Raw genomic sequence first — 26,882 nt, 5'->3', positions numbered from 1 at the left:
CGACCATGCAATACTCAATCATCCAGACACACGGTGACGGCAGAGGGTGGGTTACGGATCCTGTGGGCCCCCACTGGATGGCGAGGGATCTTCCTTAGAGTCATGGGATCACAGAATCGACCAGGTTGGGAAAGACCTTTAAGATCAGCAAGTCCAGCCATTGCCCCAGGGCTGCCAGGACTTTGGGAATGCATAAAGCGCAGTGATGACGGGTTAGTACCGAGCTGTTGGTATCTTCCCGGCTCCTGCGTGGATTTCTTAACTTGAGGCGATCACCTACCAGAGCCTGCAGGCGGTTTCCCCGGAGCGGGCGGGTTGGACACGGACACGCACCCGCTGTCAGCGTTCAGGGGCAAAACACGGCACCCGCACCCTCCCGCTTATCCCAAACGACCCGAGACGCGCGGGCGGCCCCGGCGGCCATCTGCAGACCGGGGACACGTCGCCGCTGGCTCCGCGGGGACACCGCTGCCAGAACCGAACCTGCCAGCGGGGCGCTGCCCGCGCAGCTCGGGGCGGGACGGGGCGGGACGGGGCGGGCCCGCACTCGGCACCGCCGCGGGAAGAGGCGGGCGGTGCGGGCAGGCGCAGCCGGAGCGGTGCTGAGCGGTGACCGGAGCTGAGCCCAGGCTGCCGGAGCGCTCGGCGTGAGTGCGGGGCTCCCGGCTCGGGCGGTGCCAGCCGGGGCTGGGTCTCCGGTGGAGCGCAGCGGGGCAGGGCAGGGCAGGGCAGGGCAGGGCAGGCTGCTCGCTGCTCGCTGCTCGCTCCTCGCTCCTCGCCCCGCTGCGGCTCTGCCCGCCGCTGCCTGTTTGTGCTCAGCCCTTTCGCTGCAGGGGCTCGGCGGCCGCGGGTCCCGCAGCGCTGCTGGGTGCGCCCCGCCCGGGCGGCTCTGCGTGCCCTCTCCTCTCCCTCTCCTCTCCCTCTCCTCTCCCTCTCCTCTCCCTCTCCTCTCCCTCTCCTCTCCCTCTCCTCTCCCTCTCCTCTCCCTCTCCTCTCCCTCTCCTCTCCCTCTCCTCTCCCTCTCCTCTCCCTCTCCTCTCCCTCTCCTCTCCCTCTCCTCTCCCTCTCCTCTCCCTCTCCTCTCCCTCTCCTCTCCCTCTCCTCTCCCTCTCCTCTCCCTCTCCTCTCCCTCTCCTTCACCTCTTTCCCTTTACTCTGAGCCCGGCTTTGCGGGCTCTGGGAGCCTGGGGGGTCCCATCGTGGCTGCCCGAGGGGCTGGCTCAGCTCGCGGAGCGGGTGCGCGGCTCTTGCTGTCCTGCCCGCGGCGGTCACTGGTTTGGACTGAGGAATTGTTTACTGCAGCTCTGTGCGGTGATTTGGGGCATCCGTAGGGTGCCTTAATTGGTGTCTTAGGCCTTTTGAGCTTGAAGGTAAGAGCCCCAAAAGTGCGCTTGAAGCTTTTAGGGCAGGAGCTGCATTTCTGTTCCCTAAGGCAGCACCCTAGGGGGCTCAAGCAGCGACTGTCATCTTCATGCACAAGCTTGTACCCAACTAAAACCAGCGAGAGACTGAGCATCGATTTTCCTGCGTTGGGAACCTCGTCATCAAGCTGAGGAATTGGGAAGGGCTGGTTAAAAAGGCGTGTTTGCCTTGCTGGAGGTGCTGGGAGCATTGGTGGCAGCAGGGTGGGCTGCTCCTGGGCAGCACTGTGCATCAGAGCAAACCGGTGCTTCCTCCCTCTCCTCCTCCTGAGGGAGGAGTTAACATGGAATTCTCTGGTGGAGAAGAGCTCGTTCCCTTCCGAGGAGTTAAACTCCATTTTATTTCTCTTGGGGTTTGAGTGGGGAAAGGAGCAAACGGGGGCTGTGGTGTGTGGTGTCCCTCCGACGCTGGTGTTGTGAGGGCTGTGATGTGCGCATCACCACGGCTCAGCTTTTGCACCAACAGTGAAGTGTCCCTTAAAAACTTGGGAACTGCAGCATCCTTGGGACATTCCTGGTCCTACTGATGGGAAGGGCATGGACTGCATTGCTGTGCATTGCCAGCCCTGGTGTGGGTCTGTGGTTGCCGCATGCAGTCTGCACCCTGCAGCCTTGGGTCTGTGTTCCTCCACAGCAGAGCTTTGTGGTTCACCATGAACGCCAGCGGCCCTGGCTACCCCTTAGCCTCTCTCTACGTGGGAGACCTGCACCCGGATGTAACCGAAGCCATGCTCTATGAGAAGTTCTCACCTGCTGGGCCCATCATGTCCATCCGAGTCTGCCGGGACGTCGCCACGCGCCGATCACTGGGCTATGCCTACATCAACTTCCAGCAGCCTGTGGATGGTACGAGCCCAATAACACAGTCACGATCCCAGTAACGCAGTCCCAAGGAGCTGCCCGGCAGCGGGGGTTTGGGGATGTGCAAGAGATGGCAGTGGGAAAGGGAGGAGCAGTTGTCTGAATGGTTGTGTCCATCAGCTGTTGGGGCTTGGACTGATGCATCTGCTGATGTTGAGTTTTGGTTGTAACTAATCCCAGTCTGCTCTCAGCTGGTGACCCATCCCACTCCCATCTCTTCTTAGGGACTGGGAGAGGATGCAGCAACCAGGCTTTGGGCTTGTGGGCTGAGGAAGGTGCCTTGCAAGAGCTACCTCCCTCCATGAGCTGGCTCATGCTGCAAAGCAAAGCTCTTCTTCTGGCAGGCATCACAGTGATACAGAACTGTAACCAAAAGGTGTTTCATGCTGGGGATGGGGAGGTGTTGGCTTAGTTGCCCTGGAGACCAAAATCTGTACTGAGAAAACGAGTTTGACATCTGCCAAGCTGGAGTGTGGATGCAGTGGGTGATCGCATGGGAATCGGACATGCTTTGGAGATTAAAATAACAGTTAAAAAGGAAGGAGTGATGTGGCTGGAGGGGAGGAGAACAGCCCCTGCCTGGCCCTGCTGCCCTGGGAGGCAGAGCCTGGCCCGTTCAGGTTAATGAGCCCTTGTCCAACAGCATCCCTGCTTCCTGTGCCCATCTCAGCTGCTGTGAGATGTGAAGGGGATCTGTCTCTATTGTCCTCTTCTCTCCCCTGTGTTTGCTTCTTTGCCAGCGGAGCGAGCCCTGGACACCATGAACTTCGAAGTGATCAAAGGCCGTCCCATCCGCATCATGTGGTCCCAGCGGGACCCCGGGCTCAGGAAGTCAGGGGTTGGAAACGTCTTCATCAAGAACCTGGATGACTCCATTGATAACAAAGCCCTGTACGACACGTTCTCTGCCTTCGGAAACATCCTGTCCTGCAAGGTACGCGCACCCACGGGCGCTGCAGGGACGGGCTTGCTGCAGAGCTGCCCCAGGTTCTCAGCAGGGTGCTCTAGCCAGCTAAAGTCACTTTCTTGTCTTGCTTCCCACAAAGCCTCCTCTAAATTCCCACCTGCTTTGGAGCCAAAAGGCGCTGCTGTGTTTCCTCTGGAAACAGGAGGTTTTCCTTCTGTCCCTTCTTCTTCCCAGTCCCCGCACAGATACATTCGTGTTCTATCTGAACTGAGTGCCTCGGTGGCGCTTGGGTCTTGGTGAGCCACAAGCTCCTGGGAATGGGATGTCGGGGAGGGCAAATGCCCCTGGGAGATGAGGGTGGGTTTTGCTGTGTCTTACTTGTGTGGCCATGGAGAAAACCAGTGTCTGCCTCTTGCCTCCACCTCGCTCGGTGTCTGTAGGTGGTTTGTGATGAAAATGGATCCCGTGGCTATGGCTTTGTTCACTTTGAGACTCACGAGGCAGCAACTCGGGCCATTGAGACCATGAATGGGATGTTGCTCAATGACCGGAAGGTGTAAGTGCCGGAGAGGAGAGCGTCCCCTCCGCTCTGCGCTCGGCTCTGCTCCTCCTTTGCCTTGGTGCATGCTCAGGATCTGCCACCTCCTGCTGCTCTCTGCTTTCCCGTCCTATCCCCACTGGGCGCAGCAGCTCCAGGGCAGTGAGTCACTTGTGGTCAGTGCCGGTGGAAGTGTGATAGTGGTTTGGAGCCATTCCTGCTGCTGGGGAAGGAGTCCAGCCCTGGGCTGTGTTTTATCGCTGAGCAGTGCAGAGCACCCACAAAGCAGGGCTGGTCCTCAATTGTTGTCTGTCAGCATCAGATAATCTGGGCAGGAAGAGGTTTTGTTGTTCATCAGCTCTCTGTTAATGTTGCATCATCTTATTCTCTATATCCCTGTCTTCGCAGAGACAAGCAGCTTCCCAAAGGGCTTGGGGATACTTTGGAGTAAGAGAGTTGGCACTTGGTGGCATCCTTTGTGGGAGTTTTGGAGTGACATCCCCAGCGTGGGGCTGTGCCCTGTGTTACTGCCCTCCCTGTTTCAGTAGCTCCAAGTGGGGTTTAGACAGGGAAGCACTGAAGTGGGATGTGCTGAAGTTGCTGGATGTACAACACATGGTGGGTTTAGGGGTGAGCAAAGCACGGCCTGAGGTGATGGGGTCTCTCTTGGCCTGTACCAAGACAGAAGTGCCTGCATCCCTCTTCCCTCCCCAGGGAACGGGGAGGGTTTCAGGCCCCTTTCCTTTCCTCCTGCAGGTTTGTTGGCAATTTCAAATCCCGCAAAGAGCGCGAGGCAGAGTTTGGGGCTAAAGCGACGGAGTTCACCAACGTCTACATCAAAAACTTTGGGGATGACATGGATGATGACAGGCTGCGGGAAATATTCTCCAAATTCGGTGAGCAGGGTTCTGGAAGAAAGCATCCTCACAGCGGATAAAGTGGAGCTGTGGCAATTGCAAAGAGAGTGGGGGAGAGGGCTTGAAATACCGAGCCCCTTCTCTCAGCATCTGACTTGCTTAAACACTGCCTCGCTGAAGGGCACAGTGGTTTAAATCATTGGGACATTACATGAGTTTTCCTGCTGTGATGGAGGAAAACTTGCATTGGGTTCTCTCCTGACAAAAAAATACAATTTTTTTTTCCTTTCTTGGGTAACAAAAGTGAGTTTTCTTGTTTATTAGGTTTTTAAATTGTCCTGAATCCACCGTGTCATCTGGCTATGGGAGCCCTGGGAATGAGAGATGCTGGGTCTGGATTTAAAGCCAAAAAGGGTTTTCAGTTTAGTCCATTACTGGAGCTTGCCTCTTGTGACAGCGCTTAGTGCTGTGCCAACCCATGGATCCTGCTGTCTCTCCTCCCACTTGGCTCCTCCGTGCTGCCATGACCGCACTGGCATCTCTTGGTGCTGCACCCCTTTGGTGGGCACCCTTCAGACGGGCGCTTTCCTTCCCTATTGCAGGAAAGACGCTAAGTGTCAAAGTCATGATGGACAGCACCGGCCGCTCAAAGGGCTTTGGATTTGTCAACTTCGAGAAGCATGAAGAAGCCCAGAAGGCAAGAGGCTCCTCACTGCCTGCCGTAGACCTGAGCTTGTTGCCTGCTGATGCCTCTCCGTAGGGAAAGGACCTTACTGGCTTCATGCTTGCCTGGGTGCTGCGCTGTCAGGGGTGGCTGGATGGGCAGGATGTGGTGGGGAGGAGCAGAGGGGAGGACGGCTCTGCTCCCGGTGGGGCTGGCCTGGGGCGGGGGTGAAGGGCAGAGCCGTGGCTGTTGGCCTCGCCCTGTGCTCAGAGCCCTTCCCCGCGCTGGCAGGCGGTGGCTGACATGAACGGGAAGGAGATCAACGGGCGCATGGTGTACGTGGGCCGAGCGCAGAAGCGGCTGGAGCGGCAGAGCGAGCTGAAGAGGAAATTCGAGCAGATCAAGCAGGAGCGAGTGAGCAGGTACCAGGTAAGGGGACAGCGGGATGCTCCGTCCTGCAGGGCTGCACCAGCAACAGGCGCTGGGCACCCAGAAGCACCCTGTGGGCACAGCACAGGGCTCTCCAGGGCAGACCAGCGTGCTGGGTCCTTTCTGCAGTTAAACCTCTGTGCAAGGGTCCAGTCACTGCCTTGTAATGTGCTGGGAAGTAGTATTGGGAAAGAGGAGAGAGATCTAAACCCAAGAGGATGTTGGTCAGTGAACAAATGGGGCTGCTCTTTTCCAGAAACTAAAATATTAGTCTGGAAACAAGGCAGCTTCCTGAGGTCCTGGAGCAGCTTCCTAGCCATGGTCTGGGTGCCTCTTCACTCGGGGTGTCTCACCTGTGAGTGGAGCACACATGTGGTTCTGACTCCTCTTGTTAGTGGGATGTCCCGTCCTCTGGCTGAGCTGCTGGTGAAACAAGCTTCCAGCTTGAAAAGCTGCCATAAACTTCACGAGCCTAAGGCGCTTTTTTGCCTGTTTGCAGGGGGTCAACCTGTATGTGAAGAACCTGGATGATGGGATAGATGACGAGAGGCTGAGGAAGGAATTCTCTCCATACGGCACCATCACCAGTGCCAAGGTGTGCGACTGGGGCTCATGGGGTGCTCTCAGCCCTTGGGAATGGATTGGGATTGTTACCCTGTTGAGTTGCAGATCCCTGCTGATGGCTTGTATCCCAAGCCAAGTGTGAAGCCCTGCCCCTTGTACCCCACGCTGTCCTGCGAGCTTGTTGATGCAGCGAATGTTCTGTAGCTTTGCCGAGTTTCCCTGGCCCTGGTGAGGTTCAGGGTGTGGGACCTTAAAGCCACATCATTCTGAATGCTGCACAGCTGCTCTGTGGTTTGGGACCGTGGGACACTGCTGCAAAAGGAAATGACCCACAAGCCACCTCTCTCTGAGGAGAGCAGGGTGACAGGCTGGGGTTTTGTCTACTGGAGAACCGTCAAAGTGGCAGTCTTGCCACCAAGACTGGTGTCAGCCTTCTCCTGAAGGCTGTGCCCATGGGTGCAGAGGGATGCTCTGGCTTTAAGGTCAGCTACCTGCAGCCTGCTGGCTGCCAGGACCAGTGTCCCACTGAACCCAAACCGTGCTGGCTCCTGCAGCATTAAGCACTGGAGCATTGCTGACCCATGGGTCCTGTGGGGCTGGGTCACAGACCCTCTGGAAGATCAGAAGCTGCAGGTCTCTGGCTGGCCCAGACTCTGCCTTCACTTCCCAAACCTGCTGCTTTTCCCAAGGAAATCTTCCCATTCCCCAGGGAATCCTCCCTGTGCAGCCCCAACCATCCCACCCTGCACTCGGGGGCTGCAATGGGGTGCCTGTACCTGGCAGGTCCCAAGTCCCCCCTCCCAGTGCGCTGTGCTTTGCGGGTGCTGCAGTGATGTGTGGACTTAGCTGTCTTGTTCTAATCTGATTTTAGGTGATGACAGAGGGTGGCCACAGCAAAGGGTTTGGCTTTGTATGTTTTTCCTCCCCAGAAGAGGCTACCAAGGCCGTGACAGAAATGAACGGGCGGATTGTCAGCACTAAGCCTCTCTACGTTGCACTCGCTCAAAGGAAAGAGGAGCGGAAAGCAATCCTCACCAACCAGTACATGCAGCGATTAGCCACCATGAGGGCCCTGCCTGGCCCTCTCTTGGGCTCTTTCCAGCCCCCCCCGGGGTACTTCTTACCCCCTATTCCTCCGGTGAGTACCTAATGCTGAATGGCAGCATCACACAGGGACCAGGATTTGCCCTAGTCTTGAGGAGGGAGGAGGCAGTTGGGCTGAGGAGCATCTCTCGGGTTGTGCAGACTGGCATATGGGATTGGTGGGACTGGTGGGATCAGCACCAGGGCTCCCCATAAGCAGCGGGGCTTGCCAAAATGCTGGTGGGATGCAGGTGCCCCAGGCAATGGACTGCAGGTTTAGCAGCTACTGACTGCACCTCAGAGGAGGGAACCAAGGAGGAGTTTGGTGGGAGGGTGTGAGCATGGAGAACAGGTCTGCTGGTGAAATGAGGGGAGGGAGAAGGGTTACAGAGGCACCAGAGCTTGTGAGGAGGGGATAAGTGGAGCTGCTGGAGGACACAAGGCAGCAGGGCTGGAGGTTGATCTTTCAAGTGCTCTGGCACGCTGCAGAGCCTGTGTTTGGCTTGCGGCCATGCGGCAGCGGCTGGAATGCTCTGGGTTAGACGTGGCTCAGCTCTGCTCCCAAGTCACCTTGGATAATGTGTTCTTTCCCAGCCACAACCCAGAGCTACCTTCTACAGCTCCAGCCCAGTTGTCCCAGTCCGTCCTGGCACTCGCTGGAGTGCGCAGCCCTCCCGGCCTCCCCGTGAGTCAGGCTCTTGGGATGGGCTGGCTTCAGTTGGGCACCGGGGGTCTCTAAATGCAGCACAAAGTGTTGCCTGGAGAAGTACACAAGGGTTTGGTGCAGGGGTCACGGTGATGGGCCCTGGGGGATAAGGCATTAGGTTGACCCCAGAGGTGAGGTGCTCCCGAGCTTCTCCCCCACTGCAGTCACACATCCGTCCATGCCTTATGCTGCCTTTGTTAATCACACTCCATCTCTACAGCAGCGTATCCTGCAGTTACTCCCATCCTGAGAGCTGCCGTGCAGCCCCGGCGCCTGCTGTCCAACATCAGCACCATGAGACAGGCATCCACCCAAGTGCCCCGTGTGCCCCCCCAGGCACAGAGAGTGGGTAAGGACCCAGCTCGGACATCACCCTTGGCAAAGGAGCTTGTTGCGAGCTTGGGTCTGCTCCCCAGCATGGACTGGTTTGTGGGAGTGCTCGTGGAGGAGCCTGGGTGGTGCCCGTGGATGTGGTGGGACTGGAGCAGTGCCTGTAGTAAATAAGTGTGTAACTCTGGAGGGAGGTTGTGGTCTTTCAGGTAGTGGGGTGGGTCTCTAATATGTAGGTTGGTGTTGTTGGCTGCTGCTCACTGAGTACGTTCAGTGAAGATGATGGTGATGCAGACACGGCACCCTGAGGTGGGTGCTCGGGCTGAGGTGGAGGTTGGGACCTCTTGGGCAGGAGCAGAGGTTCTCGCAGGCTGCTGCCAAGGCCAAGCCTCCAGTAGAACACATTCACCTTAGAGCTGTTTGGAGCTGTGGCCTGAGAACCAGGCCTTGCTGGTATGCCCAGTGCTTGGTTGTGCTGTCCTGGTGTCCCCTCCGCTGTGCCAGCATCACATGGCTGTGCTCCTGCAGGGCTGGGGATGTGACCCAGAGCACTCCTCACCCCCAGAGTGCTGCAACCCTGTGTCCGCCTTTGTGTGAGTGAGGAAGAGGAGGATGCTCGCCAGGGCTTGCAGTGTTAGCCCCTGCTGGGCTCCTCTGTGGACGGGCTTTGAGGGGAGGTTTGAGTAGTGCAGAGTGGAAGCTGCTCAGCTGGTGGGTGGGTGAAGGTCTGATGTCCCCCAGAACATAGAACTGCCTGGTGGGGCAGCATCCCCTGCAGCCCCAGCTTTGTGTGGTTTAGCCCAAGTCATCTCTGGCATTGGGGGTCTTCTTGATGAACTGAGTGGTGGGATCAGGACTGTCCTTGGCTTGTCCCCTCCCTTTGTCCTTGTCAAAGGACCTTGGGGTATTTCTGGAGCTTAGGCAATGAGGTGTGGGTGCCTTTGCCAGTTCTCTGCCCTCTGTGCAGTCAGACCAGCCTGGGCTGGGTGGCTGTGCCCTGCCTGTCCTGGAGAAGCTGCCTTTCATCTGGAGGCTGCTTTGAGCCCAGGAGGGTGTTTTTCAGGCCCTCTGCCTGAGCGCGCTGCCCTGGTGGCTTCAGCCTCCTTACTCATGTTCCTGTCCCATTGCAGCCAACATCGGGACACAGACGGTCAGCACTCGGGTGTCCTCGTCGCCCACCCTGCCGCGGAGCACCCCGCAGTACAAGTACTCCTCAGCCGTCAGGAACATCCAGCCCATGGGGCACATGTCGCCTGTGGTGGCCCCGCAGGTAACCACAACGTGCATCAGTCCTGGTCCTGCTCTGGGTTAAAGTGGCTGCAGACCCCAGGCAGCCCCATGGCCCTGTCTATGCCTATGGGAGGGATCCTTCCCAGGGAGCTGCTGGGGTAACTGGGGCTGTGGATCCAGTAGGCACACTGCTGTGATGCCTGGCTTCAGCTTGCCTGGAAGCTGGTGGTTGGATGCAAACAGGCAATGCCAGAGCCTGCATCAGCATCTCGGAAGGGTGAAATACCCTTCCTGCAAGCGAGGTAGCTCACGCATCCCTTCCAGCCTTTGATTGCTGCTCTTCTGTTTCTTCTCCAGGTGGGAGAACCTGCTGTGCATGTCCAGGGGCAGGAGCCCCTGACAGCATCCATGCTTGCAGCAGCCCCTCCTCAGGAGCAGAAGCAAATGATAGGTGGGTGTCACGGTTGCTGTGCTGGAGTAGGCTCAGCTGTGAGGCTGTGCGTGCGTGTGAGGCCATGTGGACTTGGATGCACCAGGGAAAGCGTAGCTGCTAGGAGAAGCTGTAGAACTGTGTGGGATTGGTCTGAGATGCTGCTTAAAGAAAAACACAAACTAGACATTAATGAATTCGGGCTCTGTTGAAGGGTGTGGAAGCAGCAAACTCGCTACTTGTCTGTATTAGCTGCCTGGCAGTCAGCGTCTGAAGCTCTGCAGGAGAAGCAGGGCTCTGTGCTGCCAGGGAGTTTGTGATTTGAACCCCGAGCCATCCTGCATCACTGCTGCAGGGGTTAGGGTCAGCTCTGCTATATGGTTTGTGGGCTTTGGGTGCTGTTTGGCATCCCAGCGGTGGAACAGACTGTGCCATGGTGTTGGAGGGGTCTCGCAGCTTGTGCTTGCCCTGCTCTGCCTGGGAAGAAACTGCTCCTGCAGAGGCAGGTCCCTTCACATGCACGCCGGTAGGCAGCATGGGCAGCATACACCATTCCATTGCCCTTCTCCTATGGCAGTGCCTGCTGCTGCCTGGCTTCATCCAGCTGCTTCCCTGCCTGCAAACACTGTTGCTGCGAGATGCTGAAGTTTGCTCGTGAGCAGTGATTTTTTTCCATCACCGTCCTTGTATCCCTTTTCAGTTAAAGGGACAGAAGTGGGAGGGCAGGAGGGCTTGCACTGGGTTTGGAAATGCCGGAGTTCTTGAACAGCACTGATGTCCTCCCTGCTGTTTGGAGCAGGTGAGCGCCTCTACCCTCTGATCCATGCCATGCATCCCACGCTAGCTGGCAAGATAACTGGGATGCTGCTGGAAATAGACAACTCTGAGCTGCTGCTGCTCCTGGAATCACCTGACTCCCTGCACTCCAAGGTAAGGAGGCATCAAACACATCACATCCCAAAGGGCTAACTCCCTGCTGCTGCAAGGGAAGGTGATCATGGCCCATAAGAAGAGTGGGAAGAGAAGTAGCTGCTGGTTTGGGGGGGTTAAGTGAAAAATGAGCAGGAAGGGCCCCGGGTTGATTGATTTGCACCCAGTGCCTGACCCCCTGCCCCGCTTCAGAAAGAGGAGAAGCTCAGAGCAGCTCCTTAAAAGCACAGGGAAGTGCTGGGAAGTGAGGGTGGGGGGAAAGCAGGGCAGGTGCTCCCTTGAAGGAGATGGGGATGTGATCTTTCCCGAGAATAGAACCCAGACAAGCGCTGCCTGCCTGCAGCATCTTCAGCTTCCTCCTTAATCCTGGTGAATATTTTGCTTTGGTTTCCATCAAAACAGTTGCAATGAATTGACTGCATCTCCACTTTGCTCCGGGGAGGCAGGGCTCACTTTCATCCTTTCATTGAGGATTTTTAAAGGAGCCTGGGTTCCTTCAGTTTTGCCTATGGAGAAGTCCGATTTCTCTCTGGCCAAGTTCTGACTCCTATAGAAAAGGTGAGGTGCCCCAGCATTTCCCTAGGGAAGACACAGAAGAGGTCTTCAGGCTGATCAGTCTCCCGCAGAAGTAGCGGGCTTGGAATTTATCATCATTATTGAAGTCCTTTATGTGCCAGATCAGGACCTGGAATTTCCTGGGGACCGCGCTCCTACACTGGAGCAACTCAACTCCCTCCCCTCTTGTGCTCTGTTGTAAGATTGAGGAGGCGGTCGCTGTTCTCCAGGCACACCAGGCCACAGAGACCTCGCACAAGGGCAGCGCTGGGTTGTTCCTGCAGTAACCCAGGTAGGTGCAGGACCTGCCGCTGGTGTCAGCGGGTGGTGGCGTGCTCAGGGGCTCCGGTTTCTGCCTCTGGAACTGGGCATTGGGTTCCTTGTCCAGGAACCAAACCAGGGTAAGGCTTGAGGAGCATCCTGAGTATCTTTGTAATATCCCGTTTCTTCAGTTGCAGCCTTCATTTTCCAGACTTAATCATACTGCAGAGACATGGTTCTGTGGGGGTTTTTTCTATATTGATGAGAGCAATGTCTGTGCAACCAGGAAGGAAGATCGGAAAAGACCTGTCTGTAGCTCTAGTGGGGACCAGCACAATCTTTCCTGGGACTTCCCAGTGTTTTGTTTTTTGTAGACCCTTATCAGTCGATACCCTACAACATATTAGTGTGGACCTCATCAGGAGAGCTGCCCCTGCTGTTGAGGCTGGGACAGACACATCAACAAGCAATTCAGACTCATGCACTCCTTTGAATAGAATATTTCTTGCCTTGTGGTCGCAAGGAAGCCCTGTGTTAACCCACGTGCAGCTGAATTTCATCTTGTCTGAGTGAAAACTTCCTAGCAGTTGAAAATTGCATGTGTGGGTTCTTTTGTTTCTTGTAGTCTTCAAGAGAGCCCTGAGAACGTTGCCTTTGAAGAACAGCAGCAGCAACCCCACCGTGCCTTTGGAATCGTGCCTGTACAGCGACTCTGGCTTATCTTCAGTGCCCCATCCTATTTCCTGTGTGTATTGTAAACCTTGCCAATTGCTTCCTCCTGTACCTATAAAGAAATTACCCCTGTTAATTCTCTTGTTTCCCCTGAAAGCACATAGCAAACTGTAGTGTGGAACCCAGCCTGGTTCAGTTGCCCAGGAAATGACAAGTGATGGTGAATCATCATTTTAGTGAACTTATTGGGTTCCGTAGTTTTATTTGTTCTTGTAGCTGGCACTAATAAAGAATTGATGCTTTCACCCCTCAACAAATGGGTTAGTTTCCTTTGCAGAAAGCCAGTAAATACTTTCCTCTGTTTCATGCAGGTGGAGGGATGGACTGGAGTCAGGCTGCTGTCATTAGTGTTTGAAGCTTGTGATGCTGGTGGAGCAGCAGTCCTGAGAGCTGGTGGGAGGGGACATATAGGATTAAGTGAATGAATGTCCAACCACCAGGGTCTCCTTGTCCTTCCTGACTCCAGGAGGATGGCTTTAAGCAAATTTCATACAACCTTCATGGGTTTTATCCTTTGTAGATAGCTGGTTTTAACTTCCTTTTGAAAGGCATCATCTTCCTGTGGTTTTCCTTTTGTAATGGACCCTGTATGCCTGCAGGAGTGCTGGCACCAAGTATGTTCTGCTGTTCACCCTACCATGTGTGTGTCTGGTACATGGGACCCAGCTTCTGAGGTACTGTGGAGTAGCTGTAAATCAAAAGCTGCTTCTCCTCTGTGTGTTCCTGACCAGTGGTTTCAAGGAGTTACTGATGGGACTGAAAACCTTCAAACCTGCATCATCCCATTGGGATGCTCCCTGCTTGCAGCTGGGATCCATTATTACTGTGTTCTGCTCCCTGGGCCTCTCCCAGAGCATGTTGCTGTCAGCATCCTGGCCTTTATGTTCTGCTCCTCCTATTTAAGAAAGGAATTTCAGTCCCTAGATGCTTCATGGTGCTTGAGACTGGCGATGCATTGTCCTTATTTGACTGCTTCCTTGAGCTGACAGGAGCACACCTCCGTCAGCACCACCCACCTTGTGTGCTGGTGTTGCTGTCTCAATCTTCCTTCTGTGCTGTATCATACTGTCAGCTCAACCCGCTGCTGAGTCATCCCTCCTACCCCTTGTTTTCCTTCCAGTGTTTTAATAGAGTTGCTTACACACTTCTTCCTGCACAGCGTCTGCTCGGCTGGGGCTCTGCCCTGCAGCTTTTCATCATTCCTTTTTCTTGCCTTTATTTTGTCAGTTCTTCTGACCTCCATATTTATTTTCCACATAGTGGACACCTCACCCTTAACTGCATTATTTAGGTATCTCCTTCTCAGTGAGATGCTTATAAAGGACTTGAATCCACTTGCTGTACAAGACCTTCATTGGTTATTTGTCCCAGAGCGTAACTGTCTGGAAGCTTTCATGCTTTATCCCTAAAGGAAAACTAAATATTTTCATGAGTGTAATGCACATGAGGAGCTGGAGGGGAACTGTAGGGGTGCATCCTGCTGTTGACTGGCTTGTCTGCCAGTGTAATAGGGAAGTTCAGGTGTACTGAATGACGGCCTGGCTGGAGAAGACTGCAGTGAATCTAAAGGGAATGCAGAGAATGGGACCAAGGAACACAGGGACATCAGAATAGCTTAAGAAAGGATGTGAACAAGGACCAGGGGCTTTAAAAGGCTTATCAGAAAAGGTGCAGCTGTAGCTTGGGTCCCCATGTGTACTGGAGAACTGGTTTGCAGAGTAGCTTCCTACCTGAACTCCTCAGGGAAGCCTGAGGCTTTAGAGAGCTGAGGCAGGAGCAGCGATGCAAATGTGAATCTGGAGATCTGGGGACAACAGTCTGGAACAGCTGCTGTGGCTTTTGCAAGGGGTGGATGAAGGCTTGCCTCTGTGACAAACACTGGCTGCCCATGTAGACAGTGCTACCGCTGTGTGCCTGAGAAGTGTCTTGCACGGACAGCAGCACTGTTGCTAGAACAGAAAGGGAGATAGCAGCAGAAGTGACCCTGAACTTTGAGCAAAACAAGACTCATTGCTTCATGTTTGTCTACCTGCGGGCATGTGGGGGGAAAGTCTTAGAGATAAGGTACAAAAAAGCAGTGCTGCTGCTGAGAAGGGAAGAGGTGAATGCTGCTGCTTAGAGGTGTTGTCACAAATGGCTAAACAGTGCAGGTATCTGCCACTCCAGATAACCGCAGGGCTGTTAAAAGGACAGCTGTTCACTAAGTGAAGCCAATCTTCCTGCTGTATTCTGTGACCTTCCTCTGCTTATCTGTGTACCTCTGTCCTGTGCTTCCCCACCCTGAAATCTATCTATCAATCACACTTACTTGCTTTGAGCTCAGCAAGCACTGGTTGCATGGGAGCTGGTGTGATCTGTGCCCCTCAGTGAGTTGTTTTAAGCCCTGGCCATTCCAGCTGATGGAGTACAGCCCTGGGACCTACAAAAAGCTACTTAACATCAGGCTAAGGTAAGAAGTTTTTGTCTTTACTGGCATTAGAGGGATTGCCTGCTTCCTAAATTTACTTCAGTGGGGTACCTGCCTGAAACATTGGCTCCTGGGAGAAGCAAGGTGGGAAACAAAGGTATTTGCAACCCTGACTTAAGAGCTAGCTTCTGGGTCCCAGTCTGTACTGTAAGTTTGCTCAGCTCTAGTGTTGTCCAGCATCTCGACTTAGTATTTAAAGTACTCTATCCATGCACAGTGTGCAAAGCTGAGCAATTGTTAGAATCCTTCATGGACTGTCACTGACACAGCCAAGGCACTATACAGCAGTGACTGAAGCCCTCTGACAAAAGTGGGGGGGACAGTATGAAGTGGTTAAAATATTCCAGTTCCCCTATACCATCAGTCACATAACAAACACAGCTCTAAAGTGAAAATAAACATGGCTTTAATGCGAAACAGTTTTAATGGTTTACAGGATAGCTCCAAGTATCTCTTCACCTACCATTTCAAGTCAGTGCCATCAATACCAGATAAGCAGAAGAGCACAAAAAGTATAAACATGCATCAAAGTAGTAAGCCAGGCCTCACTGGGATGTTACTGCATATCCCCCTCCCTGTAACACCATGTAGCAACTGCTCCAAAAGGCACAGAGGAGCTAGAGTGGTTTAAAAAAACCAACCCAAAACACAGGAAACCAACCCAAAATAACAATTGTAAAATTGCCAAGCACCCATAATCTTAAAGAAGTAGTGCACAGTGTAACAAGGCAGGCTTCACTTGCTGCTATCTCCTTAAATGTGCAGATTAATTAAAAGAAAGTTGCTACTGTAAACACTGCCCAGCCACACTAAGCAGAAGAAACTCAGCTGAGGGCCAGCAGGCATCAACTGGGAGAGAGAACAAGCTCAGCCCTATGCAAGTAACTGTGCCTGTTATAAGAATGGTGCGTGGTGCTAGGGCGACTGCAGCAACCTCATTTAAGTAGCAGCAGCACAAATGCAGCAGAACTGTCACCTGAATAAGGACAAATAAAATCTCTGCAGCTCTTCAGAAAGAGAACAGCCACGTCACATGCATCTTAGCTAACATGGAAAAGAGTCCCTGAGGCTGATGGTTACAGGGAAGTTAACCTATATGCCTCTGAGGGAGGGGCATTAAAACTGAATGATCTTAGAACCAGATAATAAAGAGTTTGATACAGATTGTGTGTCTTAACATTCATTGTGCTGGCACAGAACTTGTTACATCTCAGCAGCAGTGGATGATGGATTTCAGTACTGATCCTGATTAAGACTGGTCCCTGTAACAACACCAGAAGGGAAAAAGCTTTCTTCTGTGGTGGAAAACAAAGCTTTCCTCGTTGCTTGGTTACTCTAGGCTCTGTTCAGTTCCTGCAGTAATCTCAGTGCAGCTGTGTTCTTTGGTTCAGTTTTCAACAGGCTCTTGATATCTGCAATACTTGATTTGTAATCCTAGAAGGAGAATATTTTTGAAGTGTTAATGTATTAAAAATTCAGTCCAAGGAATTACTACCCAGCAACAGAGGCAAACGTAACACAACTAAGCCTGTGACTCCCTCTCTGTAATTGCTTAAGCACTGGCATCGGTGTAGCTGTTCTAAAACATGTTCAAACTAGGGCCGAGAAGACAATTTTGTCACTCAAGTGGATTCCAAGTCCAACATGAATACAATATGTCATCCAGTACTGCCTACAGAAACTCTCAGCAGACACGAAGAGATAAAACTCTACACATGTAGCTGCTTTCAGCATCTCCAGAAGCAGGACCTGACACTGAGAAACTCACGAGAGACAAATAGCAAATAGTGATGTGAAAGAAAATCCCCCCTCAGCCAGTACAGGTCCTAGCTATCTGACAGCAGATAGTGTCTAGCACAGAAACAAGTTCTAAAGGGCATCTCTGGTTCTGATCATGCATGAACAGCCTAGAAGTGTTCAAAACCTCCTGACTTACCTTCAGTTCTTTCAGTGCCTGAGCACGCCTGTAGAGCGCCTTAACATTTTTAGGATCTAATCTCAAAGCTTCTGTGCAGTCCTCTACTGCCTCCTTGTATTGCTTCAGAGTTAGGTAACAGAGTGCTCTGCAATACAGATACCTAGTTAGAGACCTCTGGCTAAAAGCAGCATCTGCTGCTGCAACACATGTAGCAGATCTCAGCACAAAGCTGGACTCCAAAACCGTTATGTCATCTTACTCCTTGAGCTCAAGTTTCAGTTAAAAGCAGGAAAAAAGAAAAAGGAGTTTTTCAGTCTGGAAAATAAAGAGGATTTTCAGAGCAACCCGCTCTAAACCTAAGAACCTGTATTTCAATATGCAGGTTCCTGTCTACATTAGCCAGATGTGCTCTGCTTGCAGCAATTGCCTTAAAAGTACTTTATAGCAGTCTGCAATTTGTGGCTCATGGGGCATCAGACACTACTCAAAATACCGCAGTCCTGGCAGACAAGCATTAAAGGGGGAAATCCCTGAGCACCTCCAAGGGCTTTTGTAGTACCTGATCACAGAACATTATAGAAACTACAGGGAAGACTGCACTTGGGGTGAACATGTGTGGTACTTTTGTTTTATTCATTTGTTTGGGAGTAAACATTAGCCAGCTCTGTCACAAGTACCATGATGACTTCTATAAGGGCCAGGAGCAGTGAGCTCTGGGGCAATGAGCGGGGTAGTACCTGTTGGTGTAAGTTGCACATTCCTGGTTGAGCTTCAGACTCTCACTGTACTTCTCAACTGCTTTCTTATGGTTTCCTTTCTTTACAAGTTCATTTCCTTCTTCCTTCAGAGTGCGAGCTCTCTCCAAGTTAGCAGCAGCCTTGTCTGGAAACAGCATGAAAGAATACAGAATGCTATAAAATAGGCAAGAGCAGCACAGCCTCCCAGAAAGCAAATATCCCCATACCAGAGGTGAGACACAGAAACATCATAGAATTCAGAATCAACAGAAAAGGCTGTGGCAGAACCAGGCCCAGATTTCTCCAGGCCTCAGCCCCAGCTGCAGGCACACCAAGCCGGTGTGGCAGCACTCTTGCTCATCACCCTCCTGAGCCGCAGGGCTCTCTGCCCTGCCCAAGGGCTCACTCTCACCTGGTTCTCTTTGCGGTGCAGTTGCAGGAGGAGTGTTTGCCCCAGGGGCTCCAGCAGAAGGAGCGCTCCACCTCGTCTGGGCAGAAATGGGGACTGTGGGGATTGGTGGGAGCTTCTGGCGCCAGTTCACACCATCCTTCTCCAGGAGGGCTTTAGTCATCCTGCAAGAGAGAGCTGGCAGTCACCCGTCTGCTGGCAGGGTAGGTCATGCATAGCCAGTCCCTTTTTAACCTGGCTCATGTATCAAGAACAGCATCTCTCCAGTAATCCCTTTACATGTGCATCTAAACTAAATTCCTTCTACAGCCAGGACAGTAACGAAAGGACCTTTGTATCATCAGGGCTAAAAATATCATAGGGCAAGACTGTTAGAGCTCAGGCAAGAGAGAGACGTGTGTGTCACTCCTCAGTCTGGCAAGCGATGAAGTAAAGCAGACAGGTCCAGGCAGAGAAAAGGATAACAACAGCCTGTAACCCCCGTCAGCACAGGGAGGCTTAAAGGACAGGGTGCTGGAACATGCAGATGATTATTTCCTTTAAACCAGGCACTGAGCAAAGCAGAAACAACGCCATGGAATTAATTCCCCCCCCTCCACCAAAATCTTGTAAGGAGCTAAGGGCACTAGCAGACAAATGGAGCATGGCCAGGTCCTGCATGAAGCATCAGAGGCCTCTGTTGCTTCATCCGTGTGCTTGGGACCCACCTTGCTCCTGACGCAGTGGCAGAAGCAACGCATGGCTCACCGCGCTGCCGCGCTCCCAAGCCTTTGGGTGCTGCCTGCAGAGAGCGTTACCTGTTGACACCATCGTGTGCCGCCTGGACGGAGCAGTCCACCTGCAGCACCGTCTTGTAGTCCACGTAGGCCTGCGGGTACCTCTCCAGAGCCTCGTACGCCGCTGCCCGCCTGAGGAGGGGCTTGATCCCGAAGGGAACCAGGTCGAGAGCGCTGCGGCACAGAGGAGAGAGCGGCCGGGACGGCGTCAGCCCGGGCGGTGCGGGAGCCCCGGCACGATGCGCCAGGCCAGGCCGGCGCTGCTCCGGGCCGGTCGCCCTCCCCGCCGTGCCTCCCGCCCTTTCCACCGGTGGGGAAGCAAGGGAACGAGCCCCAGCCCCGGCCCCGCCGCGGGCCCCACCGGCGCTCACCTATTGCAGTCGGCAACGCAGAGACTGCAGGCGCCGTCCTTAAGGCGGCAGGCGGCGCGGTTGGCGAGCAGCACGCTCCGCTCCTCGGCGGCGGCCTCCCCTGCGCCGGGGCACAAGCGAGAGAGGTGTTGAGCCGAGGTCCGCCCGCTGCGCGCCCCCCGCCCGGCCCGGGTTGGGTTGTGCCGTACCTGCGGCCTCCAGCAGCTCCAGCGCACGGGTGTAGAGCTCTGCGGCAGGCCCGTACTGCCCGCGGCGGAACTCCTCATTGCCGGCCCGGCGCAGGTCGCTGGGCGATGCCGCCATCGCGCTGCTGCCCGCGCCGGGCCGGGAACGCCCCTCTCTGCCCGGGCGGGCCGGGCGCTCCCCGCTGGCTTCCGGCGGCGGGCGGAAGCGGCGGTGCCATGGAGGGGTGAGGGCGTGACCGGCCGGAGGAGCGACCGCCGCCCGCAGCGCCATGGAGGCGGTGCAGCTGCGGAACCCGCGCCGGTGAGCGGCGGGGTTATCCCTGCGGGGAGCGGGGGTGCCGCGCTGCGGTCGGTCCCGGACCTGAGGGGTGTTGGTGCGGGGCCTCACGCCAGCGGGAGCGGGGCGGCCGCGCTGGGCTCCTGCCACACCGGCCCCGAGCTGCAGGGAGGCGGCCGGGGCTGTCGGCTTAGGTCGCTTCGCACCGGGGCAGCGCCGGTAGGTCCGTGCTGGGACAGCGCTGGGCTCAGGTGGTGGAAAAATGGCTTCAAGTGAGGTAGCGGAGAGGACGCTGCGTCCGGCGGCTGCGGAAGCTCCCACCGGTTAACGTGGTTGTACCGAGGGCGCGCTGGTGTAGCGGCTGAGCCCGCGGTTGCTTACTTTTCCAGCTCTTTGGGTGAGCTTAGCGCGGGTTTGTCACCGTCCCGAGCCCAGTCACTCCAGCAAGGAGCGGACGCGGTTCTCTGAGGGGTTTCGGGGCGATCTCTGTATGAAGCCGTGAGCCCCGTATCTCGGGAGGCCAGGCGGCAGCGGAGCAGGGCTGCAGGGGGTTCATCTGGAGTCAGCGGCAGTGTGAATGAGCGTCCGTCTGTCAGAATGCTATCGGTGGCTTGCAGCTGGGTCCCGGGGAGCGCTTTGGGCAGCGAACAAAGGAAGCTGCTGGCTCCCGCCTGCAGTGAGAGTCTTCTTTTGTTAAACAAACCAGCAGCGTGTCTCCTATTAAAGAATAATCTGGTTTTGTTCTCTAATTGCTTAGGCCGGTGTTTGACTGGAAGGTGATTCAGAATAGCTCTGGATAACGGCTTAGGCGAGACGGGGGTTGTGTTGCTGTTCTATCCGTGTTGTATAAACACCCCGTGGAGAGGCAGAGGTGGCTTTGACAGCAGCGAGCGCGCAGGACGACCTGGGCAGTGCAGAGTCCATGTGCTCCTGCACTGCAGCAGAAGTGAGGCAGTTTGATGCAAGCAGAAGTTGTCCGGTTGTTGTGTTTGGTTTGTGAAAAGCCTTTTCTTGTTTGTTTTGACCGGATGTGGACCCCATCTTAATGGCACTCAAAACGATTTGCCCCTTGCATCACTGCTTTTTGGGCTCCTTGGAAGTGGTGGCTTGTGTGGTCACTGATGCGTGCAGGTTTTTTCCCTTTCCTCCTCTTCCCTGCCCTTTCTCCTTCCACGTTCTCACGAGGACAAGTAACATTCTGTTGGTTAATGCTTATCTTTGCAGGGAAGCTAGTGACTGCTTCAGTATTTCACCACTTCCTGAGTCTACTTCTTTATGTTTCCTTTGCTTCAGGAAGCCATTGTATATACTCCATGCGTGAGCTGCACCTCCTGTATGGCTTTTGTACGTAAACATAATAGCCGGGGGTCAGTGATTAGGTTCTCATTCTGTTTAAGAAACTGGGGAGAAAATATATTTAGTATGAAAATTCGCATGTCCTGTGGTGGAGTCATGATCTTTAAAGCAGTGAGAGCTTTCAGTAGTTATTTGCAGTTGCAGGCAACCACGCATGTTTCATTTTAAGTGCTGCTCGCTGTGAGACCAGTAAGTTCTGAAAACTCTGAGAATAATGAGTTTCTGTGTTTCATAAACTTGTAAAAGCTGGTTTGGGGCATTTGGAGGGGTTTTTTTGGGTGGTTTTTGTGTTGTTTTAGTTTTGTTGTTGTTGTTTCAGACTTTAGTTGTGTGAAAACCAAAGAACACTCATTTGTGGGCTCTTGCTCGACAGTAAAATACTTTGTTTTCAGCTCTTTTTTTTTTTCTATGTAGTTCTTAACTGTTTCAGGAGGTTTTTTGATGAACAGCTGTTGGTGTGGTAGGGGTAGACTGAAACAAATGTGGTCAGTTCTTGTTGCTTTGTGGATGGAATCTCTCTGAAAGTTGTACTGGAGACCAGTGCGGCTGAGTGAAGGATCACATAGCATCCCTTCCCTAGGAAGTATTTCAGCTGACTCTTGTTATTAATGCATTTAAGAGGGATGGACCAAGCAGCATAAAGATCCTGAAAGATCAGTTTCCTTTTATTTTTTTTTCCTGTTAGAACTTTCCTAGTATATGTCCAGGCTCACAAATTTAAGATCTGAACTTCTGGTATTAAAAATGTACAGGTGAGATGAGTATTGCATCCTTCCTTCTAACAAATGTATCTCAAACATACTCCAAATGCATTAGGGAAGATGATGTTGCCTTTTGCATGGCCCTTACTACATATCCTTCTGTTCAAGACTTTAAACTTTAGCAGGTGTGTCCAATAGCTGCAAGACTGCAGTGCTGTGCTGGGATTTGACCACCAGCATATAGATCCTGAGGGGTGTTTCCACCAAGAAGGACTGTTATTTGTGTGCCAGATCGAATCCTGTTCTCTGCAATTCCCAGTCCTCTTTTGCTATTTGATGCTAATAACATTCACTCTCCTGGTTGGGTGAAATAAACTTAACTTCATAATCAATTTACTTCTTGCTAAGCCTTGCATATGTTTAAATGGTGCTGTTTATTCTTCTGTTTCAACAAAGCCCAAACTGCTGTACAGTTAAATATAATCATTTCTTTATTCTTTCATATGCAGGCAGCTGAAGAAGTTGGATGAAGATAGTTTAACCAAACAACCTGAAGAAGTATTTGACGTGTTAGAGAAGCTTGGAGAAGGGTACGTGTTCTATTCCATGTGCCCAGTGTATGTTTCTCTAAGAACAGATTAGTGTAATGGGTATGTGTTCAGTGGTCTCTGATTTTTCATTTTTGTCATGATGCTGTTACTGCAAAGGTATGGACTAACATAGCAACAGTGCTTGGTTAGTAACAAAATAAAGAATTTGTTTCCCAAAAGTACGATATCTTAATCCAAACAGTAGCTTACAGCTCAGCAGCAGGGAGTTAAAACACTGTTGAAAGATGCTAATTTGGAGCTGATAGGGCTCTGTGGGAGCTCAAGAGGTTTTGTAGTTCATCCCTGGTACCTCCTGTGGAAGCTGCACAAAGTGGAAATTAACTTCTGTTGCTTGGTAAGGTAGAGCAGCGTGGGAGCACTCAGTGAGTGACATGTTTGCTGCCTTAAGCAGTTCATTTGAACAAAACCCGAGTTGTAAATCTGCCTGGATGTTGGAAGAAGCTGGAAATAAGACAGATAATATCTGACAAGAGCAAGCAAACCTCTGTGACCACAGCTGTAGTTGTTACTGATGCTCAGCTGGTACTGTATGCTGGGAAAAGAGAGAATCTGATTGGTTGGATTTGTGTAGATTTCCAAATTTTCCAGAGCTACAGGCAATGTGGTGGTGGTTGGCTCTTTTCTGACCATCTCAGTGTGCTGCGACTTACTTGTATTAGGTTTAGAAGCTAGTGGACTGATTATTTACATTAAAAACTCAAAATACTCTCAGCAGAAGGCCAGTTAATTTTTCACCTGGTGGCTGCACTTTCAAAAAGCATTTGCATTTTTAAAATGTTAATGTATTCAGTGTTTGTTTAATATTTTGTTTCATAGTTCCTATGGCAGCGTGTTCAAAGCTATTCATAAAGAAACGGGTCAAATTGTTGCAATTAAGCAAGTTCCTGTGGAATCTGACCTGCAAGAGATCATAAAGGAAATATCCATAATGCAGCAATGTGACAGGTAAATGTGTACTGCAAACCCCATTATCGTATGCAAAGAAAATGGCATTTAATCAAATAAAAGCCATGATGTTGCCTTAAATGTTTTTTAAAAGGCTGGACTTGTACGATCAAGTTACCTCGTATCAGCTGAGTCATGTTAACTGACCATTTGGGTAGTGTTAATCCCAGCACAGGTAAGACAACAAAAATGTAGCTTGCACTAAAAGAGCATTAAGCTGAGTTGAATAACCTTGCACTTGCTGCCAGCAGAGAGCTGAGCATGTGAGCGGTTACTGCAGTTCTGCCCATGTGCTATCACTTGTTGAGCATTGGTAACTTGATGGTGTGCTAGAGCAGCAGTTTCCATGTCCAGGGGGGTAATGACTTCTAAAAATGCTTCGGTGTGGACACAGAAAACTGTTAGAAGAGGTTTTTTTGTTGGCTTGTTTAAGGGGCACGTGGACGAGAGCCACTAACGCATGACTGCTCTTGCATGTGCGTAATCAATGTGCTGTCGCCTGCTTGGGTGGCAGAAGTGTCCTTCATGGCCTTTTTTTGCCTGTGGAAGTTCTAGCACAGTACAAGCTGTCTGCTGATGTGAGCATCCCCAGAATAACTTGTTGGTAGCTCTCTGGGCTGATGGTTGGCTCTTTGGGTTGTCTTTGCATGCTTCTTATGGCAAAAGATTTTGTAACAACTTAATGAAGAGCTCAGGGGTGTGGAAGACCTCCTCTCAAAGTGTGTCTAAGGCTTAGTTTAAATACACTATTTTCTTCTGGTATTGTGAATCTGGCTTTAAGAAACATTGCCTTTGGACATCAGGCATGGCAAGCCATTTAAAATAAGTTGCATTAGCACTATGGAACTGTGAGGCCAGTCACTCACTCTTACTGTGCTTCGCTCTCACTGTCTTTAAATGAAGGTGACTGGTGGCAGACAAAAAATGTAACTTGAAAACAATTTGTTTGTGAAAAATCTTACTGTGTAACGTGGAAATCATTACTAGGAGTCTCTTTCGTAAAAGAAATTAAATATTAACATTGCAAGGCCTGAGATGAGACCTTACAGTTAAGAAGAGCAGAGGGGGCAAGTCACTGGATCGTCGATTAAGTAGGAACATTGTGCACTGTGACGTGACTTGCCACTTCCACGGTTTTTCCTTAGAAAAAAATCAGCAGATTGTAGATTAAGTGCACTTTTGTTTCCTAGTTCTGTTCCCATAAATTCAGGAGTAGCCTTTCTGTTAGTGGTCTGCAGAGGACAGATAGTTATTCTGACCAACGTACTTTACTAGGATTTTGGTTTTTAGGCAGCCAGAGGTCTGACTGTGAGAGGCAGTCCTAGGTTGCACTGGATTCCTAAAATACATCCTGGACTCACTTGTGAAAACAAGTAGGTGCATGTGGTAGTGGGGAAACATTCATATTAATTAACATGATAACTATTTTCCAGTGAACTTTGGACCTTATTTAATGTTTCAACTTGGTTGCAAATGCTCTGCAGCAGCTTTACTGGGGACTGCTGTGGTCTGTTTCTCATTCCCTTGTCCTGCCTTCTTGCTTGCCACAGCACTGACCTTGCTGTAATCCAATTCAGGGAGCTAAACCAGATTGAAGCTAATCACTTCTTATTTCTACGGGATTTATTTTCAGATGGTTTAGCTCCCTGAACTGCCTTACTGGCGGGTCGGATGAGCACCACTCTGGGGAAGAAGCTTGGCAGGGCTGCAGCAACCCTGTGCAAGTTCAGACTGGTTTGGAATACTTTTAATCAGGGTTTCAGCGGCACTTCAGCTCTGAATTTCTAAAGCATACTTAGGGACTCTGCAGTGTATTGTGCTTATTCAGTTATGCTGGTGACTGATGTCTGATGCTTTGTTTTCTTCTTCTTTTTTCACATTTCGTAGTCCTCATGTGGTGAAATATTATGGCAGCTATTTTAAGAACACGGACCTGTGGATAGTCATGGAATACTGCGGCGCTGGATCTGTGTCTGATATTATTCGATTACGAAACAAAACCGTATGTCCTTTCTTCTTTGAATATGTAAATGGGAAATAGGGGTGTCCAGCAGCTCAGGGGAGCTGAGTAGTCTGGACATAATTCTCATGTTGTTCAGTGCCTGACACAACCATTGACCAGAACTTGAGATGCACGTCCTTTGTTCCTCTGAAAGTAAGGGAGTTGATGACATTGATAGAGTTTTGCTTATCTGGGTAATGTAATCAGTGGAGCAGATTTTGGTTTGTTGGCTTTCCTGAAAACCCAAACCAATTCCAAAGTAGAATTTGTAGTCTGTTTGACTTGACTTTGCTTTATTTTGGCTACTGCAGGATAAGAATTATTAGTTGAGAAAGGGTTACGGTATGTGAAGTGGTACATGTGTGTGCTGACTGGCATCTAGTTCTACGTAATGCTGTAACTCGCTGACTAATTTCCCCATTAGTACAGCAACCTTTAGTGAAGGCAATTAAATGGCAATTAGTGAATCTCAGGAAGCATAGACTGAAACACAATAATGCTACATCTCAGCAGCTGATGGCTTGGCAGTAACTTTTATTTTCTTTAGCTCACAGAGGAGGAAATTGCTACAATAGTGCAATCAACACTGAAAGGACTAGAGTACCTGCATTTTATGAGGAAAATACACAGGGACATCAAAGCTGGAAATATATTGCTAAATACAGAGGGACATGCTAAACTTGCAGATTTTGGCGTGGCAGGACAACTTACAGTAAGTAAAACCAAGATGCATGTGTACACTTCAGCTTATCTTTTTAACCTGCATGTGAGTGTGATGAGCTTGTGGAGACTTTGAGGAGTTGTTCTGAACTGGGTTTTAGCACTTTACATTGACATAATAAGATGCTAAACCAGCAACAGATTAGAGCAGAGCTTCCTCTGTGGAAACCTTTATACCCAAGTAATGGCTTGAGGTAGCATTTGCTGATTTCTGCAGGATATCTGTAACTTCTGTAAGCATATTTCAATTCCTCTTTGCAGCTGTCTGTATCCCAGCCTTGCTGAGCCTAATAGTGTGCATGTGAGTGGAAGATAATTAGGGTGATAATTCATTAATGAACATTTTTGACTAATACAGTTCCCTTTGCCTGGATCTTGATCCTTCTCTTCTCCTCAGGACACCATGGCAAAGCGGAACACAGTTATAGGCACCCCATTTTGGATGGCTCCAGAAGTGATTCAAGAAATAGGGTATAATTGTGTTGCAGACATCTGGTCTCTGGGAATCACTGCAATAGAAATGGCTGAAGGCAAGCCACCATATGCAGATATTCATCCTATGAGGGTAAGGACTGTGACCTTTTAAAAGGTATGGAAAGGACATCTTGCTGTTGTAGCTGGCTGAATAACATCTTGGTGTGCCACCTGCTTTGAATTTGTTTTCTGACAGTTCTTTGCACTGTTGATTAAATGAAAAGCAGGTCTTTGAGAAAGAGAATCTACATGGGAAAGAAAATCACAATCCTCTTCCATTAAGACATAGCTGAAGCTCCCTGTGTTAAGTGTGAAGAAATACATTTTCAGCTGTATTATCCAAAGTGATTTTTTTCTTTTAATGCAAATACAAATTTTTTAAGACAAAAAAAGCAGATTTGCATCACCTGGGGCACAAAATGGCTCAGACAGAAG

The 26,882-nt window shown here is 51.5% G+C and overlaps 3 protein-coding genes across 5 annotated transcripts in view; 2 read left to right on the top strand and 1 right to left on the bottom strand.

The window, feature by feature from the left end:
* The first annotated feature begins 590 nt into the window (after positions 1-590).
* PABPC1L (poly(A) binding protein cytoplasmic 1 like) lies at positions 591-12,749 on the top strand. Of its 3 annotated transcripts, XM_061441657.1 has the most exons (16): positions 591-647; positions 2,056-2,267; positions 3,023-3,216; positions 3,630-3,745; positions 4,484-4,623; positions 5,187-5,281; positions 5,540-5,677; positions 6,177-6,272; positions 7,113-7,379; positions 7,919-8,009; positions 8,251-8,379; positions 9,491-9,630; positions 9,948-10,041; positions 10,820-10,950; positions 11,709-11,797; positions 12,392-12,749. In XM_061441657.1, exons 2-15 carry the CDS (start codon positions 2,075-2,077, stop codon positions 11,790-11,792), a joined length of 1,908 nt encoding a protein of 635 aa, XP_061297641.1. In that variant the 5' UTR covers positions 591-647; positions 2,056-2,074; the 3' UTR covers positions 11,793-11,797; positions 12,392-12,749. The 3 variants fall into 3 exon arrangements, 2 of the variants coding, with proteins under 2 accessions (XP_061297641.1, XP_061297642.1); XM_061441658.1 differs by lacking the exon at positions 12,392-12,749 and having other exon boundaries at positions 11,633-11,770; XR_009741321.1 differs by lacking the exons at positions 7,919-8,009; positions 9,948-10,041; positions 10,820-10,950; positions 11,709-11,797; positions 12,392-12,749.
* Positions 12,750-15,349: 2,600 nt separating this feature from the next.
* On the bottom strand, positions 15,350-19,632 carry TOMM34 (translocase of outer mitochondrial membrane 34). Its single transcript, XM_061441677.1, has 7 exons — positions 19,365-19,632; positions 19,177-19,276; positions 18,827-18,979; positions 18,033-18,193; positions 17,621-17,765; positions 16,902-17,028; positions 15,350-16,399 (listed from the first exon to the last, which is right to left on the bottom strand). The coding sequence occupies exons 1-7, from the start codon at positions 19,630-19,632 to the stop codon at positions 16,301-16,303; spliced, it is 1,053 nt and encodes a 350-aa protein (XP_061297661.1). The 3' UTR covers positions 15,350-16,300.
* STK4 (serine/threonine kinase 4) overlaps positions 19,532-26,882 on the top strand; it is a 45,672-nt gene continuing 38,321 nt past the window's right edge. The window contains exons 1-6 of the mRNA XM_061441674.1: positions 19,532-19,662; positions 22,205-22,285; positions 23,123-23,251; positions 25,139-25,253; positions 25,801-25,965; positions 26,371-26,538. Of these exons, the coding sequence (XP_061297658.1) occupies positions 19,631-19,662; positions 22,205-22,285; positions 23,123-23,251; positions 25,139-25,253; positions 25,801-25,965; positions 26,371-26,538 (690 nt within the window). The 5' untranslated portion in view covers positions 19,532-19,630. The remainder of the gene's footprint in view (positions 19,663-22,204; positions 22,286-23,122; positions 23,252-25,138; positions 25,254-25,800; positions 25,966-26,370; positions 26,539-26,882) is intronic.

The sequence above is a fragment of the Pezoporus flaviventris genome, unplaced genomic scaffold, assembly GCF_033815535.1.
Source record: "Pezoporus flaviventris isolate CSIRO_AGI_PZ_B2104156 unplaced genomic scaffold, CSIRO_AGI_Pfla_v1 ptg000213l, whole genome shotgun sequence".
In the NCBI taxonomy this organism is placed as follows: domain Eukaryota; kingdom Metazoa; phylum Chordata; class Aves; order Psittaciformes; family Psittacidae; genus Pezoporus; species Pezoporus flaviventris.
This window is presented reverse-complemented; position numbering and strand designations above follow the sequence as displayed.

What these genes read in the sequence shown, in the direction of transcription:
- PABPC1L (XM_061441657.1), top strand. Translation starts at nt 2,075, where the DNA reads ATGAACGCCAGCGGCCCTGGCTACCCCTTAGCCTCTCTCTACGTGGGA. An exon ending in TTGCTCAATGACCGGAAGGT is followed by an intron (nt 3,746 to 4,483) that starts GTAAGTGCCGGA and finishes TTCCTCCTGCAG; the next exon opens with GTTTGTTGGCAATTTCAAAT. An exon ending in CGCCTGTGGTGGCCCCGCAG is followed by an intron (nt 9,631 to 9,947) that starts GTAACCACAACG and finishes TTTCTTCTCCAG; the next exon opens with GTGGGAGAACCTGCTGTGCA.
- TOMM34 (XM_061441677.1), bottom strand. Translation starts at nt 19,632, where the DNA reads ATGGCGCTGCGGGCGGCGGTCGCTCCTCCGGCCGGTCACGCCCTCACC. An exon ending in GCACACGATGGTGTCAACAG is followed by an intron (nt 18,194 to 18,826) that starts GTAACGCTCTCT and finishes TCTCTCTTGCAG; the next exon opens with GATGACTAAAGCCCTCCTGG. An exon ending in AGGCACTGAAAGAACTGAAG is followed by an intron (nt 16,400 to 16,901) that starts GTAAGTCAGGAG and finishes TTCTCCTTCTAG; the next exon opens with GATTACAAATCAAGTATTGC.